This window comes from Elephantulus edwardii, unplaced genomic scaffold (assembly GCF_000299155.1).
Source record: "Elephantulus edwardii isolate Elephantulus edwardi_28Jun2011 unplaced genomic scaffold, EleEdw1.0 scaffold00006, whole genome shotgun sequence".
NCBI classification, from domain to species: domain Eukaryota; kingdom Metazoa; phylum Chordata; class Mammalia; order Macroscelidea; family Macroscelididae; genus Elephantulus; species Elephantulus edwardii.
The window spans coordinates 30,942,246-30,958,600 of record NW_006399756.1 but is presented as its reverse complement, the minus strand read 5'-3'; the positions used below and the strand labels follow the sequence as shown (position 1 = coordinate 30,958,600).

At 37.9% G+C, this 16,355-nt stretch overlaps 1 protein-coding gene across 1 annotated transcript in view; it reads right to left on the bottom strand.

Annotated features, from left to right (window-relative positions):
* CHUK (conserved helix-loop-helix ubiquitous kinase) overlaps window positions 1-16,355 on the bottom strand; it is a 43,055-nt gene that overhangs the window by 3,946 nt on the left and 22,754 nt on the right. The window contains exons 11-18 of the mRNA XM_006880033.1: window positions 15,217-15,319; window positions 11,707-11,830; window positions 10,894-11,045; window positions 9,783-9,844; window positions 6,252-6,361; window positions 5,425-5,474; window positions 865-961; window positions 440-597 (exon numbers count right to left, since the gene is read on the bottom strand). Of these exons, the coding sequence (XP_006880095.1) occupies window positions 440-597; window positions 865-961; window positions 5,425-5,474; window positions 6,252-6,361; window positions 9,783-9,844; window positions 10,894-11,045; window positions 11,707-11,830; window positions 15,217-15,319 (856 nt within the window). The remainder of the gene's footprint in view (window positions 1-439; window positions 598-864; window positions 962-5,424; window positions 5,475-6,251; window positions 6,362-9,782; window positions 9,845-10,893; window positions 11,046-11,706; window positions 11,831-15,216; window positions 15,320-16,355) is intronic.

Sequence of the window (16,355 nt, the reverse complement as noted above, 5' to 3'; positions counted from 1 at the left end):
AAAAAAAAAAAGTCTAGTTTCTATTCTGTTTTCTCTGGTTTATTTCATCTCTCCTTGTAGCCAACCATTCCTTTTTTGTTTTAAGATATGTCTACCTTTTAAATTCTACTTTTACAGGAAGGGAAATTAAAAACCCCTACAACTCAGTTGAACAAAGGGCTGGTTTCAGTCAGGCACATGTAGATCCCCAGTTTGGACTGAAACACCACAGTGGTCAAGGGTAGGAAGGGTACAAAAACAAACTGGAAAGGAGAGTGATAATCAAGGGTAATCATAAAGGCCTGCATTTTAATTGCTGAACAGATAAACCACATAGAATATGAGTATCAACTCAACATCAGGTACATAAGTCTTTAAAAGGACACAGATAACACTGCTAAAAAATCCATTTTTCAGAGAATAATAGCAAATTCATGTCACATTAGCAAATTTTATTAACCATTACTTACACAGGCAATTTTAAGGAGATGCCATATTTCTTTCTGCCTCTTTCCCTGCATAAACATGACAGTGTTGTCAGCTTCCTTGATGTTACTGAGGGCCACTTCCACTTTGGGGAGTAGATCGATAATCTTCTGCTTACAGCCCAACAACTTGCTGGAGAGAATAAATCAACGTCAGACACTTACGTATCTCCCACGACTGTACACCATTCTCCCAAACACACAGTCTGCATCAAGTAAAATGATTGACCTCCAAAGCAATGCACACAGAAGCAACCCCAGACTCCCTACGGCACAGAGAAAGAGAGAGAGGGGGAGAGAGGGGGAGAAAGGGGGAGAGAGAAAGAGAGAGAGAGAGACAGACAGACAGACACACAGACATTAAGTTCCAAAAGTAACATGGTAAAGGTATATTGGCTACCTCAGGTGACCAAACAGCTCCTTGAGAACACGGTCCTGACTCTGCACAGTGTGTACAATGATCTTCACCATCTCTGTGCTGTCGCTGTAGGAGTGATCTATAAAAGACCTCAGTCAGTGAGTACAACAGCTCTTCTTTATAAATCAATCTCAAAAAAAAAACCCACCCAGTCCTAAAAACCTGCACAAGTGCTCAACTGCTACCATAAATAGGATGGTAGATGGAACCTAACCTGTTAGCTCTGAGGTAAATAAGACTTAGAAGACTGTTATGTGTATGACAGCTGGAACAGGCCCATAGCTGCCCCTCTAACAGCTTTCCAGAGGCTCTAAATTGCACAGAATATAGCCAAGAAAGCCTTACGGAGAAGTTCTACTCTAACACTGGAGTAGAAATCATTGTGATGGAACACAAGAACCAGTTCTGGCTTATAAACATTTCCATTTAAATTATAAACTAGGTTAAGAGAAAAGTTTTAAGCTCACGTAAATATTTATAATTATTCACTGCCTTGAAGGAGGCCTTTGCCCCAAGTAGGAGAGATATTGGGTGGGTCTGAACTACCAAGTTTGAGATTAGCAGCCAGTCACCATGTGCACTACCCAAGGGGCCTTTCTCTGAACAACTCCCTCCTGCTAAGTTCCAGACCAGGTCTAACAGTTTTCGCATATAACTTGTTGTTAGGTGCCATCAAGTTGAGTACTTATCTCATAGCAACGCTATGAACAACAGAGCTGAACCCTTGTCCTAACCTGTGCCATCCTCACCACCTCTGACATGCTTGAGCTCATTGCTGCAGTCACTTTGTCAATATATCTTATTAAAGGTCTTCCTTTCTTTTGCTGACCCTCCACCTTTCCAGGCATGATGTCCTTCTCCAACAATGAGACACTTTGGCATCATGCCTCCAAGGAGCACTCTGGTTGCACCTTCCCCGAGATATATCTGTTTATTCAGCACTCTTTTCCAACTCCACAACTCAACAGCATCCATTTTTCTTCTGTCATTCTAACTCTTTGTCCAGTTCTCAGATGCACAGCAAGTGATTGGACAGACCATGGCCTCAGTCAGGTACACTTAAATCTTAAAACTATTATTACTGCTCCTGAATAATTTGGAGAAGTCTCTGACTATATACTTTCCCAGTGCAATATGTCCCCTGACATCTTAACTGTTGTTACCAAGGGTGATGACTGTGGATCTAAGTAAAATAAATTCCTTTACAGTTTCAATCTTTCTCCATCTATTATGATGTTGCCTATTGGTCCAGTGATGAGAATTTCTATAGGTGTTCCCATTAACTGTTGGTGTGTGCTGTCGGGTCAGAATTGACCCATAGCCGACCCTCTATCAAGTTTTCAGAAGCAGTTAATCACACAGGAGGAGACTGCCCATCCTCTTGCGGAGCAGCTGGTGGCCTCGAGGTGCGTGCCTTTGAGATTGCAGCACAGCTTCTTGCCACTAGGCCATCAGAGCTCCCTTTGATAAATGAATTTTAATAAATGTCAATAGTTGTAGAGGGGCTTCAGGCCTTTTGTTCACAGGGTCGCTGCATGAGTTGTGCGCAATTCAAAGGCAATCATCAACAACAACAACCACCCATTAACCAGCTCTTTCTGAATGATCAAAGACTTTAGAAGTTTAGCATTTTCCAACACAGAGGATGCAGAAAGCTGGTTTTTACCATTTTCAGTTGAGCAAGTTATAAGCTAAAAGCAGAATACTCAAGTGTGGGCTCTGGTGGCCTACTGTTAACGGATTGCATTGACAACCTAAAAGCACAGTTTGAATCCACCAGCTGCTCAGAGAAAGAAAGATGGGCAATCTCCCGCCATGTGCTGTACAGGCTCTGAAAACCTACTGGGAGAGTAGGCTCCAGCTCAATAGCACACAACATCACCACCACGAAACCTCAACCATAGCTAAAACTTCTCCGTATTACTAGTTTGTTACTGATGTCAACTGTCAGTGCAACGAAACTACTTGAGAAGCACAGTTATTTCTGTGCCTCATATTATGCTGGCATGGCTAATGTAGAGTTTTTCCAAAATTACAAATGAATGCTAGCACCGACTGGAAAGTTAATGTACCTGAGTCAGTGATATCAAATGGTCATCTGCAATACGTTTCATTGACCAGGAAACTAAGTCAATCATAAATACTGAATAAAGAAGAACAAAAAAACGGCACTTCTCTGAATTATGGTACTATTTTGCATGTACCTTCAAATTTTTTGTCTTTTTCTTCCATCAGCAAAATCCTAACCCTGGGTCAATCTAATAATTTACCTTATCTGTTCCTGTACCCAAGCTATATTAAACACTACCAACAAAAATAATGGGGAGCTCTGGTGGCACACAGGGAGTTGTACTGAGAGCCAGCTGCTCCAAGGGACAACCGTGGGCACTCTCCTCCAGTCTCTGAAAACGTGCTGACGGTCAGCTATGAGCAGGTTCCAAACGGTCGGCAGTGAGTTTTGAGTCTGATGAGAGAACTAAGAATATTCTTTCACATTATAGTTGACAGTTTTTAAAATATTAACTATATAATGTGGCATCTAAAATATACCCACTTCTAAAATATTAAGTGTTCCCTAGGAATCCATCCTTGGTTTTCTTACTCAATATACTACTGTTAACTACCATTAACAGAGACTTGAGAGGCATTCAAGTCACTCTCACTCTACTTATCCATATTCACTCTATCACCCAAGAGAATCAGTTCTACCTCCGAAATACTTTCCCTTGCCTTTACCTTCCTTGTCACTCTACAGCCATTGTTCAGGTTCTTAGTTCATGACCCACCCTGGACTAAGCGCAACTATTTCAACTATCCTTAACTGATGACACTGTCTCTCTAGCCTAGTCCCACTTTAAATTCCAACAGCAGAAAGGCAGTGTTTCTCATGTGGAAATCTGAGCAAGATGTTCACTATTAGGTTTTCTCTTTGTCATCATGATGGAACCTAAATTCTTTACTATGACACATAAGATTTCATCATGATCCAGCTCCATCTCTCTCACTCCCTAAAACCATATACTTTAGTAACACTGATTTTTTTCTAACATGTTAAGTGCTGCATGTTCTTATCATAGTATTCACCTCCTTTGGCCAGGCTAATCTGAGATATCATTTCCTGCAATAAAGCTCCTCTAATCATCCATCCATTCAGGGTTAGGTATCTTTCTTATGCGTACCTTATAACTGTTGGAGGGAATAACTGAGCAAATTCCACTACAATAAAAACATACAGAAACTTGAAATTCATTGTCATCAAGTCAGTTCTGACTCACAGCAACTCTCCTTCAAGGTTTCTGAGGCAATGGGAGGAGACTGGCCATCTTTCTCGAGTAGCCACTGGTGGATTCGAATCACCAGAAACATACAGTCTTTGAATCATCAGCACCACTAACTACAGGCCATGCCACCAGAGCTCCCAGTATAGAGAAGATCATTTATCATTAAATACAATTATGTTACAAATTTGCATGTTTTTGCCATGTTGTGTTGTTGTTGTTGTTGTTAGGTGCCATCGAGTACAACTCATAGCGATCAAAGAACAAAAGATCTGAATCCCGTTCTATCCTGTGCCATCCTTACACTTCATGACACGTAAGGACCCATTTCTGTTGCTTAAGAATATATAGGACTTGGAGCAAAGATGGCATCTTTTATTTCTTGTAACCCTTCAACACAAATCAATTTCCCCCCCCCCTTTTCTTGTTGTGTACCACTGAATCGGATCTGACTGGCACAAGAGGAGATTTCCCTTCCTTTGCTAGCAGAACATCTGGTGGATTCAAACTGCATGCCTTCGGGATTGCAGTGCAGCTTCTTACTTCTAGGCCACCAGAGCTCCCACAAATCAATTTAATTCCCTGCAGATACACAGTACTGTTAGTTTTCAAATGATTTTCGCAAATATTATTTAAAATGCTATGAGTTTAAAAATCCACATTTCAACCTCATTTCCTAGAAGAGAGAAATGAGATAAGGTGATTTTCCTGAGGTCACTTAGCCAGCAAAATGCTCAAATTAAAAAGTCTTCTGATTTGTAACCCAATACTCTTTCCGGCAGACCAAGTTCTACACTCTGCAGGTGCTCAAAAGGAATAGTTTTCCTAAAGAAACAAGCAACCAGTGGCTAATACAGATGAAGGTGCAGCTTTCAAGTTAGTAAAGGTGGAGTAAAGACCCAAATGCTCCTTTTGACTGTGTTCCACACCTGAGCCTAGAACATCACATTCTTTCCAATCTCTCTAACCTTCAACAGTTCAAAGTATCTATTAGCACTTAGTTTTTATCTTTCTATACATTTACTTGTTTTCTCTTCCACTTTGAATTCCTTCTTTTATTCTTTTTTTTAACTTTAAAATTTTTTTTCTACTTCAAGTTTCTTAATTAGCTCCTCTTTCTAATCTCTTAAAAGGTCCAAATTTACTTGTACAATAAATGTTACAATGGAAACATAAACAATGAATTTATTATGCAACTTGATTAAAATCCTGATTTTGCTAATTTGCCTAAAAGCCTTTTAGTATAGGGGTAAAAGCCTCTTACCTGAAGGTCTGTGCTTTAACTGCTTATATAAATCAATGGCATGCTGCTCCCTATAAAAGAGAAAACATGAGTCTGTACAGAAAGGCAATTCAATGAGCCTATTAACTCACAACTTGAATAATGTCATTTTAAAGCAAGCATATATTGCCAAGGGAGATTTTAAAATATTTCACTGAGTAACAAGAAAGGATGACCTAAGTTTTTAAAATGAAAGCTGAATGAACTTCATATGTGTTTTGATCTCTTAATAGCCAAAAATCACGGCCTGTAATTAGAGGGGAAAAAAATCTCAACTTTCTCAACAATTAGGAAGTAAATGCCTTTTAAACTCACTGCCATTTAGCTGACCCTCCAGTGAGTTTTCAGAGGCTGTAAACTGCACAGGAGGAAACTGTTCATCTTACTACCTCAGAGCAGCCCATGGACTCGACTAGGCCACCTTTAGGTGGGTAGCACAACTCCCTACAGACTACACCACCAAAGCTCCCTAAATTCCATTCAAGACATTGAAAAAGTAATACCTTGGACCAGAAGTATGGAAGGGAGAGAAATAGTTTATAACTTAGCATACTTGGGAAATGAATCTTGACACTTCACATAAAAAGATAACTTGATTTAAAAGGCAAAGAGGATCAATCCATAGCATTAGTTACAAATTTCTGCGACAAAGGGAAAAAGCATTCTTTTTAAAATAAAATGCCAAAATATTTGGGGAAAGGAAAATGACAAAGATGTGTAAGAGGCTTTATCTGCAGGATTTAAGCAGAAAGAACAATGTGCTACCAAAACTGCACACACCAAGACCAACAAGACAAGTAAAGCCTTACAGAGACTCCATCAAGTCCCCCTGACGCCTTCCATAGGGGCTCTTCTGCAGCTCCATGATTTCAGTGTGCAACGACATAATCTGATCCTCCAGGTAGCCAATGACACCAACCTGAGACAGGGCAGAAAACAAGACAGATGGCAGGCTCGTCATCACACAACACAGAAGAGAATGGAGACATTAAGAAGAGAGAATGACTTGCTTCTTTAGAAGTGAGTTAATTTGAAATACTTTGTTAAAGACTTCTAATATTTCAGATTCTAATCCTATTTCACATAAAACCATACTTTTCAAACATAAAAACACCTGTTGTTGTTAGGTGTCAGAGTTGGTTTCCCCATGTACAACCTCATGTACAACATGATGATAACTTCATGTACAACAGAACTAAAGCCTGGAGGTCCTGCACCAGTCTCACAATCACTATATCTGAGAGCACTGTACAGTCATTGAAGAACTTCTTTTTCACTGGTCCTATACTTTACCATGCATGATATCCATCTCCAGGGATTGGTCCCTCCTTGATAACATGTCCAAAGTATGTGAAATAATTCTAGCCGTCCTTGGTTCTAAGGAGCATTATAGATCTACTTCTGAGACAGATATGCTTGTTTTTCTGGCAGCCCACAGTTCTTCACTATCACCGTAACTGCAATTTTACAAAGCTTCTTAATGGTCTTTACTCATTGTACAGCTTTTGAAGGTAGAAAGATGACTCAGGAAAATTATTTAAAATACCACTGCTCGGGTCAGGTGCAACTTGGTCCTCAAAATGGTATCTTTGCTTCTAACACTATGAAGAGGTCTTTTGTAGCACACTGCCTGCCACGTTCTTTTGTGACTACTGTTTGCGTGGGTGCTGACTGTGGATCCAAGTAAAATGAAATCCTTGAGATCTTCAGTTTTTTCTCCATTTATCATGATCCTGCTTACTGGTCCAGTTGTGAGGATTTTTGTTTTAGGTTGAGATGGGCTGAACACCGATTGTGTAGTCATTATCAGCAAGTACTTCAAGTCCTCTTTACTTTCAGAAGAAAGACCACATACCTTATGTACCACAGGTTGTTAACTAATCTTCCTCCAATCCTAATGCCTCATTCTTCTTCACATAGGCCAGTTTATCAAATTATTTACTCAGTATACAGCTTGAATGTTGCTGTTAGTTGCTGTTGAGTCAATTGTAATTCATAGCAATTTATGACCAACAGATCAGAATCTTGCTTTATCCTGGACCATCCTCATGATTTCTACCATGCAAAATGTTATAGTCACTGTTTCAATCTATCTCACTTAGTATCATTCTGCCTCTGTCCCTCCACCTTTCCCACCATGATATTTTCTTCCAACAACTAGTCTCTCTTGATAAGATATTCAAAATACGTGAGACAAAGTTTCACCATCTTTGCATTTAAGGAGCTGAAGAAATAGATCTGTCTTGGAGGAAGTATAATCAGGGTGCTCCTCAGGGGCAAGGACAGCCTGAATAAATACAGCTAAAGGACACAGGCCTGAAGCACACCTAATGCCTAATCATTAGACATTCTATGCATTCTATTTATTTTCTTCTTCATGTGTGTGTGATGAAAATTTTTGTTTAGAATTAGCAAACAGACTCAGCTTAAATGACACAAATTTTGTTGGCAGCATCCAGAGCAACACAGGCAGGAGACAGATGAACATAAGTCTTCTTTCCAGCAGGCTGATTAAGATGTTGACCTTGGTTAGGTCACTTCCATAGAGCTTCTCTGCAGTCTGTTTGATCTGATGCTGGTTGGCCTTGGTATTTACAGTGAGTGTAAGTGAACTGTTATCCTTGATTTTCACCGCTGACTCAGTGGTAGTTGACAGCTGACCCTGTAGTAGTTAAGCTAACTTCAACTGTGGTCATCATTCCAAGGCTCTTTGGGTTGCCTTCAGACTGAAGTGCCTTGGGCCACTGAAGACTGGGTGATGTGCAAACCTTGTTTTGTTTCCTTTTTTTTTACTTTTGGTGGCTGTAGATGCCTTTCTGCACCCCCTTCTTAACCTTCAACACCTCTGCATTGGCTTCAGTTTGAAGGGTAGTGGTTTCCTTCTTCATTTTCAGTGTCACTTCTCTATAAAGACTCTTTTAATTTCATTTTGTATGATGTTATGATTTCCCTAGATTCACATTCTGTTCATACCATATGCTGATTACTAAGAGATGTTTGCAGTTGGTTCTTCATTTTCAATCACCCAATACCAGCAAATGAAAGCATTTGCTCAAAACTTTACTTCATCCATGTCATTAAAATCATCTCTATAGTAGGTCAACTTTTCCCCAGTTGTATATTGAGTGGCTTTCAATCTGAAGGGCCTTCCAGCACTATATCACACAATAGTCTCATGCTACTTAGAAGGTTTTTACTGCAAATCTAAAAACAGATCGCCAAGTCTTACTTCCTATTTTATCTCAGTCTAGAAGGTCTGCTGAAATGCATCCACCATTCGTGACTCTACTAGTATTTGAAATACCAGTGAATAGTTTCCCTCATCACATTAAGACACAAGCCACCACAGTACCCCAAACTGACAGACAAGGGATGGGTTTATTCCTATGCTTCCTTGTTTTCTCCTCTGAAAAGAACAACTAGTATTTGCTTTCTACTCCTGAAAAGCAAAGAAATAAAAGTATCACTAACAAGACACCAAAACCACTAGTATTACCTGCATTTCAACTTTATGATTTTTCACTGTATTTTACTCTTGATGGCTTTGAATAGGACACAGAAAGACAAAGACAAAGATAACTGGATTTCCCACTCTAGATATTCAAGGTTTCACTCATGTCCTCAACTTAACCAGAAGAAGCAGGGTAAGTGACTGGCATCAGGAACGTCAATAACCTAAGGGACCTATCATGAAGACGGGGATGCAGAAATCTCTTACCTAAAGAGTAACTTCTGCAAATGTGTGACAATGAATGAATAAAAAAAAATCCCTCCAACTTATAGATACAATGACCACGCAACTGAGTGTTCAAATCAGCCCAATTTTGAGTGAAAAAGATCATTACTGATGATTATGGGAAAACATCAGAACTAAATGAGAACTATCCAAGGTACTGCAGACTCTGCAATCTTCCTAATAAGCCAGCCAGAAATACTAGCAAGTTACCATTCGTTATTGAGTCTCATTTAATATTTATAACTCTACTATGAAAGAATTGTGCTCATAATGTAATCAGTAAATGAAAGCCCAAGGAGACTAAGCACTTTGCCCCACATCTTATTTTAAAGCCCTTTTTATTATCTATTATGGTTATTTTCATTGTTATATGCCACTAAGTCAACTACAACTCACAGTGACCCTATGAACAAAGGGTCTGAACCCTCCCTTATTTACTTCCAGCCTCACCATCTCTGATATACCTGAGCCCATTGTTTTTACCTACTGTGGCAGCACCCTCATATGCACAATACATCTATTAGATACCTGTTCAAATCAAAGGAAATATCCAAGAGAGACTTCAGAATTTAACAGAACAACAGAATGAGCTTAGCAGTTTTACCTCAGCATAGTGGATGGCCTTTTCTTCCATTTCCTTCCATGCTTTTAACATCTTTTCTGAGGCTGAAGTGAAAAAAGTCTGAATCGGTTACCAGAAATAATCATAGTTTTAATTACCAGTCTACCTATCTCTTTATCCTATCAACATCAAAGATTTTCATTTTTAATAAAGTACATAAGCATAACTTATAAAAAAAATACAAATACTAAAAAAAAAATTTAAAAAATTTTCTCTCTGTCTTGCTGTTGATAATTTATTACATACACACATATAATTTTTTCCTTCAAAAGTGAAACCATGAACATACTTTTCTTTCCTTGCTTTTTCTCCTCATTTAAACATCATAATAATTAAAGATGCAGGTCATCTTATAAAGCAATATATGCCTAGTCAAAGCTATTTAATGAAAGAAAATATCAAACATAAAATCAGCTCTATTGGATAAGCCCTAAGCATCTAAGTGGATATTTACTGATCTTTTATTCTGAGACACACATATCCGGCTTAGGACAAGTAAACAAAAGTATTTGTTTCCCCCAAAAAGGATTTGTTTCATGAAATGGAACAGAAAGCTAGTGATGACATCTTTTGTTTCTTCAGCTTTTAACTCTATTTTTTTATATTTCCTTAGCATATCTGAAGGGAGACAGCCTTGAGTCAAATACTGGCAAAGTAGAAGCTGTATACAATAAAAAAATAAGTGGTTCAGAAAGAAAGAAACGTTAACTCCAGAATAATTTATTTATTACAAAAAAGGTACTTTTAAGACTCCTCTGGCTAAGAAGTCATTCTAGTACAGACTTTGTATCTATTTTTAAAATGAGGTTTCATATACACAAGATTCTCAAATCACTTCTACATTTTTTCTGGAGCTAAATAATTTTAGTTCAATTATGGAAAAAAATCCATTTAAAGGTGCTCAATTAAGAGTTTAAAAAAAGGTAGAGCTGACATTTAAGACACAAATAAATATGGTCTGTGATGATGTGAGATCTGTCTTCTTTCAATGTGAACAGCTCAATAAATAAAATAACCAACAAGTCAAAAAGGCCAACAGCTGCTGGCTTCCAGAGCCTACAGACTCTTTCCAAACACAGTACCCAATACTTACATATTCCATAAGTCATCTGCTCGCTGTATCGCTCCAAGTCAAGCTGGATGCTTTTGTGAAAAAACTCTAGTTTAGCTTTCAGTTGCTGAGATGCTGAGATCAAAGTGTTCTTCATTTTTGTCAAGTTAGCATTATATCTAAGAAGACTTAACCTAAGCCATAGACAGAAGACAAAAACAAAAATTATCATTTTATCAGAAACAAAACAATGGACAAGAATTTTAATTTTTTTCTTATATTTTATTATTTATTTGTGTGTACCGTCAAATCAGATCTGACTGGTACAGGAGGGGATTGTCCCTCCTTCTCCAAAAGAACATCTAGTGGATTTGAACAGTGTACCTCTGGGATTGCAGTGCAGCTTCTTGCCACTAGGACACCAGAGCTCACCAAGAGTTTTAATTTTTAATATTTTTGGTTAAACATATGTTTAAACAAGATATCCAGACTTTTTAAAAAATTATACTAGTTTATTTGCAAAATTCTAATACATTGTTTTCCAGACCAGAAAATCTTATTCCTATTATCAATTTACAAGAAGTAGTCAATCTCTAAAATCTAGTCTCTGTAATGAGCAGTCTCAATTAGACAATCTATGATAAAGTAATTTTTTAATACTAGAATCATTCTATTTTTTATTCATTGCCTTTGGATGGTTTTAATACACTATTAGAAAGAATTTTATAAGTCACACAGAACATGCAATCTGGCCCAAATTTTAAAAACTATAGAATAACAATTAGTAAAAACTGGCAACATTAATTCCTCGACACGAGTACAAGGCAGTAGTTATAAATAACAGAATCTTCTTACATTGCTGCTCTTTGTCCCTGAAAGAGTCTGCTGTAATCTTCTTTTAACCCAGAAACATAATGCACTGCTTCAGCCCACACTTTACGCAGCTGTATAATTGGTAGCTGTATTTTGCTGTCCTGTACTATATACAAGAAATGAGAAAAAGGGAAGTTACTTTTCATTTTATTGTGCTTCGCATGAAAGTTTACAGAGTAAATTCATTTTTTATTCAACAAAATAAGCCTTAGAAAACCCATTGATGCACATCCATGTTTATTGTGGCTTTGTTCGCAATAGCAAAGAGCTGGAAACAACCCAAGTGCCCATCAACAAACGAATGGATAGAGAAGCTGTGGTATATTCACACAAGGGAATACTACGCTGCTTTGAAAAACAAGGAACTCATGAAATATTATACAAAATGGGTGACCCTGGAGGACATCATGCTGAGTGAAATATCTCAGTCACAAAAGGACAAATATTGCATAGGGCTACTGTTGTAAAACAGGACTGACATCAGGGAAGACAGAGAAGGAGGGGATGAATGATGTATATACTGCACTGACACAGATGAGGGAGAGAACTGTTTAGAAGGGATATATGATTGGGTATTATTGTCATGACAGGAGTCCAGAATGAAGGCTGCACAGTGGAGTGGACTTGGGGGGGTGCGACTGCATAAGAATGAGAGTTTTTCTTTTACTCTTCAAGAAGAGAGAACTGGGGGGAGGGGTGGGCAGGGAGAAAAGTGCCACAATGAATGAATGGAAACCATAAATCTCTGTAAACTTTCATTAAAATTAATAAAAAAAAAAAAGAAAAGAAAACCCGTTGAAGGATCTGCTATGAATTGATTCTGACTCAATGGTAATGAACAAACAGTGCAATGGTTAGGCACCTGGCTATTTCATCAAAAGGCTAATGACTGAAATCCACCAGTGGCTCTCTAGGAGAAAAGACCTAGCAATCTCCTTTATAAAGACTCACAACCTGTGAAATCCTGTGGAAGCAGTCCTACTCTGCCTCAGGGTCACTCAACGGTACCCAGTAACAACCTTTGATAGAGGATGGAAACAGTACTTTACCTCTAGGTTTTTCTCTCAAAAACCTATTATCTCAGCCCAAACATGAAAGGAGGGGAAAAGAAAAATTTCAACAGAGGATCATCCTAAATATATCTGACCAGTACTTTATAAAACCGTGAAAGTCATCAAAATCAAGGAAAGCTTGAGAAACTATTAAAACACAGAAAACTCTAGGAAGACATGGCAATAAAATGTAGGTGGGATCTTGGAATGGAAAACGGTATTAGGCAAAAGCTAAGGAAATCAAGATAAATGATGAATTTTAATTAGTAATATAATCAATATCTGTTCATTAATTATAAAAAATACACTGTAGTAAGATATTAAGACTAGGGCAACTATGTGAATGTGTGTGGGAGGGGGTAAGGAATGTAAGAACTAAGTACTTGCTTCATTTCTCTGTAAATACAAAACTGTTACCTTTAAAGTCTATTAAGATTTGCATTAGAAACGCCATTCCTATCCCTGAACTTACCCTACAAAAGCATGTCTCTCAGATAAATCTATGTCTATGCTGAAAAAAAAAGTTCTATTAAGACATCAATGCTCAGCAGCAGCACTGTTCCCAATAATTAAGAGGTAAACATAATCCAAATTCCAATCAGCAGAAGAACAGGTAAACAAAATAAATATGGTACATCAAGCAAGGGACTATTGTTCTGCCATACACATGCTGTAAGATGTACAAGCTTTGACAATATTATGCTGAGTAAAATAAGCTAACCTCAAAAGGGTAAATATTATATAATCTCACATAACATTTAGAACAGGCGAGTACATAAATATCAAAGTTTAACCACGGTACCAAGAGGGGACAAGGGCATTATTGCTTAAGGAACACTGAGTCTCTATTAAGAGTGATGAAAAATGTTGGAAATAGGTAATGGTTACACAACTTGATAAATATAATTAATCTTACTGCACGTGTATAAAGGTGAAATGACAAATGTTTGCTTCCTGTGTGTGTGTGTGTTTCTATATCCTCAAAGGGAACTCTAGTGGAGAAGTCCATGGGTTGTGCTGCTAACCCAAAGGCTGAGCCTTTCTGGCAGTTCAAATTCCCCAGGGGCTATGAGGGAGAAAGATAGGCAATCTCCTCTCATGCAATTTAAAGCTTTAGAAACCTGAGGGAGAGTCACCTATGAGTCTGTCTGATTCCATGGCAATGAGTAATAATATGTTACTTACATACACTGTCATTTTTAAGAACGCTATAATACACAAAGGCATGCAGTTAGAATTCACCAGCCGCTCTGTGGGAGAAACATGGGCAATCTCTCCCATGCAATCCAACTCAACAGTGCCCAACAACAACTAGTAAACAACCAACCATAATCTAGGGAAGAGAGGACAGACAAGAGATATGAGGCAACTTTCTAAGGTGAAGAAGATGTTCTGGATTGCATTAGTTCCATCAGTTTACATATTTGTCAAAAAACATCAAACTGTAAGATCTGTGGATTTCACTGTAAGCTATAACTTATTTTTTTATCTAAAAGAAAACCATCAAATAAGTAACACAAAGGAAAAATGATATATATTGTATTTGCTATGCTCAAATTTTGGGAAATAATTTCTTTCTTTTTTTTTTGGGGGGGGCGGGGAGAAATAATTTCTTTTAATCTTGGCTGGACACAAATTGAGCAAGCATTCAACTTAAATTTTGTTTAGGAATTTTGTTTGTATGGAATAGTATAAAAAACATTAAAAACAAACAAAAACACACAACTCTCATTATTTCACGGATAGTAGAGTCATATTCTTTATCTGTTAAGAGCGCTACCCTCAGAAAAATAAGTACTTTCTCAAGAGAAGGACCCAGAAAATATACTTCAAGATCCTTCATCTAATTTTCCCACATACAGAAAATGAAAAGAAGGCAAAATACAGACCACGAACACCAAAGTCCACTCTTACTAAGACAGTCTTCCAGTAATAAGTAATAATCTTTCCTAACTGTACCTTTAAGAATTTGTAGGTAAATCAAACCAGGTACCCAAAGTTCTTATTTGGGCTCTCTTTAGTGTAAAAAAGGCTCAAACCGCTTTAATGATTTAAAAGCTGCATGTGTAGCAAGTGAAAGTAGCTGTGATGAAGAATTTGTTGTAAGCAAGGGTTGTTTCAAAACCAAAATTCACTGCCATCGAGTCAATTCTGACTCATAGCAACCTGTAAAAGTGGACCTGGCCATGGGGTTTCTAAGATGCTATGCACATCCTTACAAAAGCAGAATGGCTTGTCTTCTTCCAAGTAGGTGAAGAATCTGGTTAGCAGCCAAATTCTTTAACCATTATACCATCAGTGTTCTGGCAATCATTTCAAAATAAGGGCAAATCTGCATAACATTTAAAGGCAAGGGGTTGTCTATAAGTCAGAGATTGTGACCTAGGAGCTGCCTATAATATGTTAAAGTCAATATAATCAGTAAATGGACCATACTTACCAATATAATTTACACAGTCAGATAAACTTCTGGAAGCAAATGGCCCTTCATATACAGTCTTACTTTTATCAAACAAATAAACCATATAGCTATCACAGCCTCTCTGAAAAAAAGATACAAACAATTAAAATTCTATGGCAGGTGCCTTGCAAATCCCAAGTTCTCTAAAGCCTTACACACTAGAATTCCTACTTTGAAATACAACTAAACAGAGTCAATATGCAGTAGCATAACCCTGCAGATCTGAGGGGCAAATTTTGTTTATGAAAAACAATTCTGATACGGTATAAAAAAATTACCAGGCCCAAAGGAACAAAAGCAAAGTCACCACCTCATATATCCATATAATGGTAGTAATATTCTGCAACTAAATGGAACAAAATGCTAACATATCGCAAGACATAGATGAATCTCAAAAACTAAATGCTAATTGAGAGAAGTCAAAAACAAAAGATTATGTATCATAGGATCCAATTTATATAAAATATCCAGAAAAAAAACCCACAAATTTACAAAGAAGGAAAGTAGCTTGGTGATTTTTCCTGGGCAGGAAGAATGAGAATTAACCATTAAGAGGCAAGTTGCTCCTTGGAAACAAGGATTTTGAAGCTCCTTCTCACATACTTTGGGCATGCTGCCCAGAGGGACCAATCCTTGGAGAAGGACATCAAGCTTGGAAGGGTGGAGGCACAGTGCAAGAGAGGAAGATCCTGGAGGAGATGGACTACTACAGTAAGTGGGGTAATGAGGATAGGTGTGTCAGAGACAGTGAGACTGGCTCAGGACAGGGCAGCGTTCAGAGCTACTGTGCATAGGGTTGCTATGAGTAGTAGCAAGTGACTCAATGGCAAATAACAATAACAGGCATAAAGGATCATACTGAGGTGATGAAACCTTTCAAAACTAATTTATAGTGATATATAACTTTAAATCTACTTTTAAAAAGTCATTGAATTTTATTTAACAGAACAGCAAGCAACAAATGCTGGCGAGGTTGTGGAGAGACTGGAACCCTTATTCACTGTTGGTGGGAGTGTAAAATGGTGCAATCACTGTGGAAAGCACTGTGGCGCTTTCTCAAAAAGTTGCAAATAAAGATACCATTTGACCCAGCAATTCCACTACTGGGAATATACCCT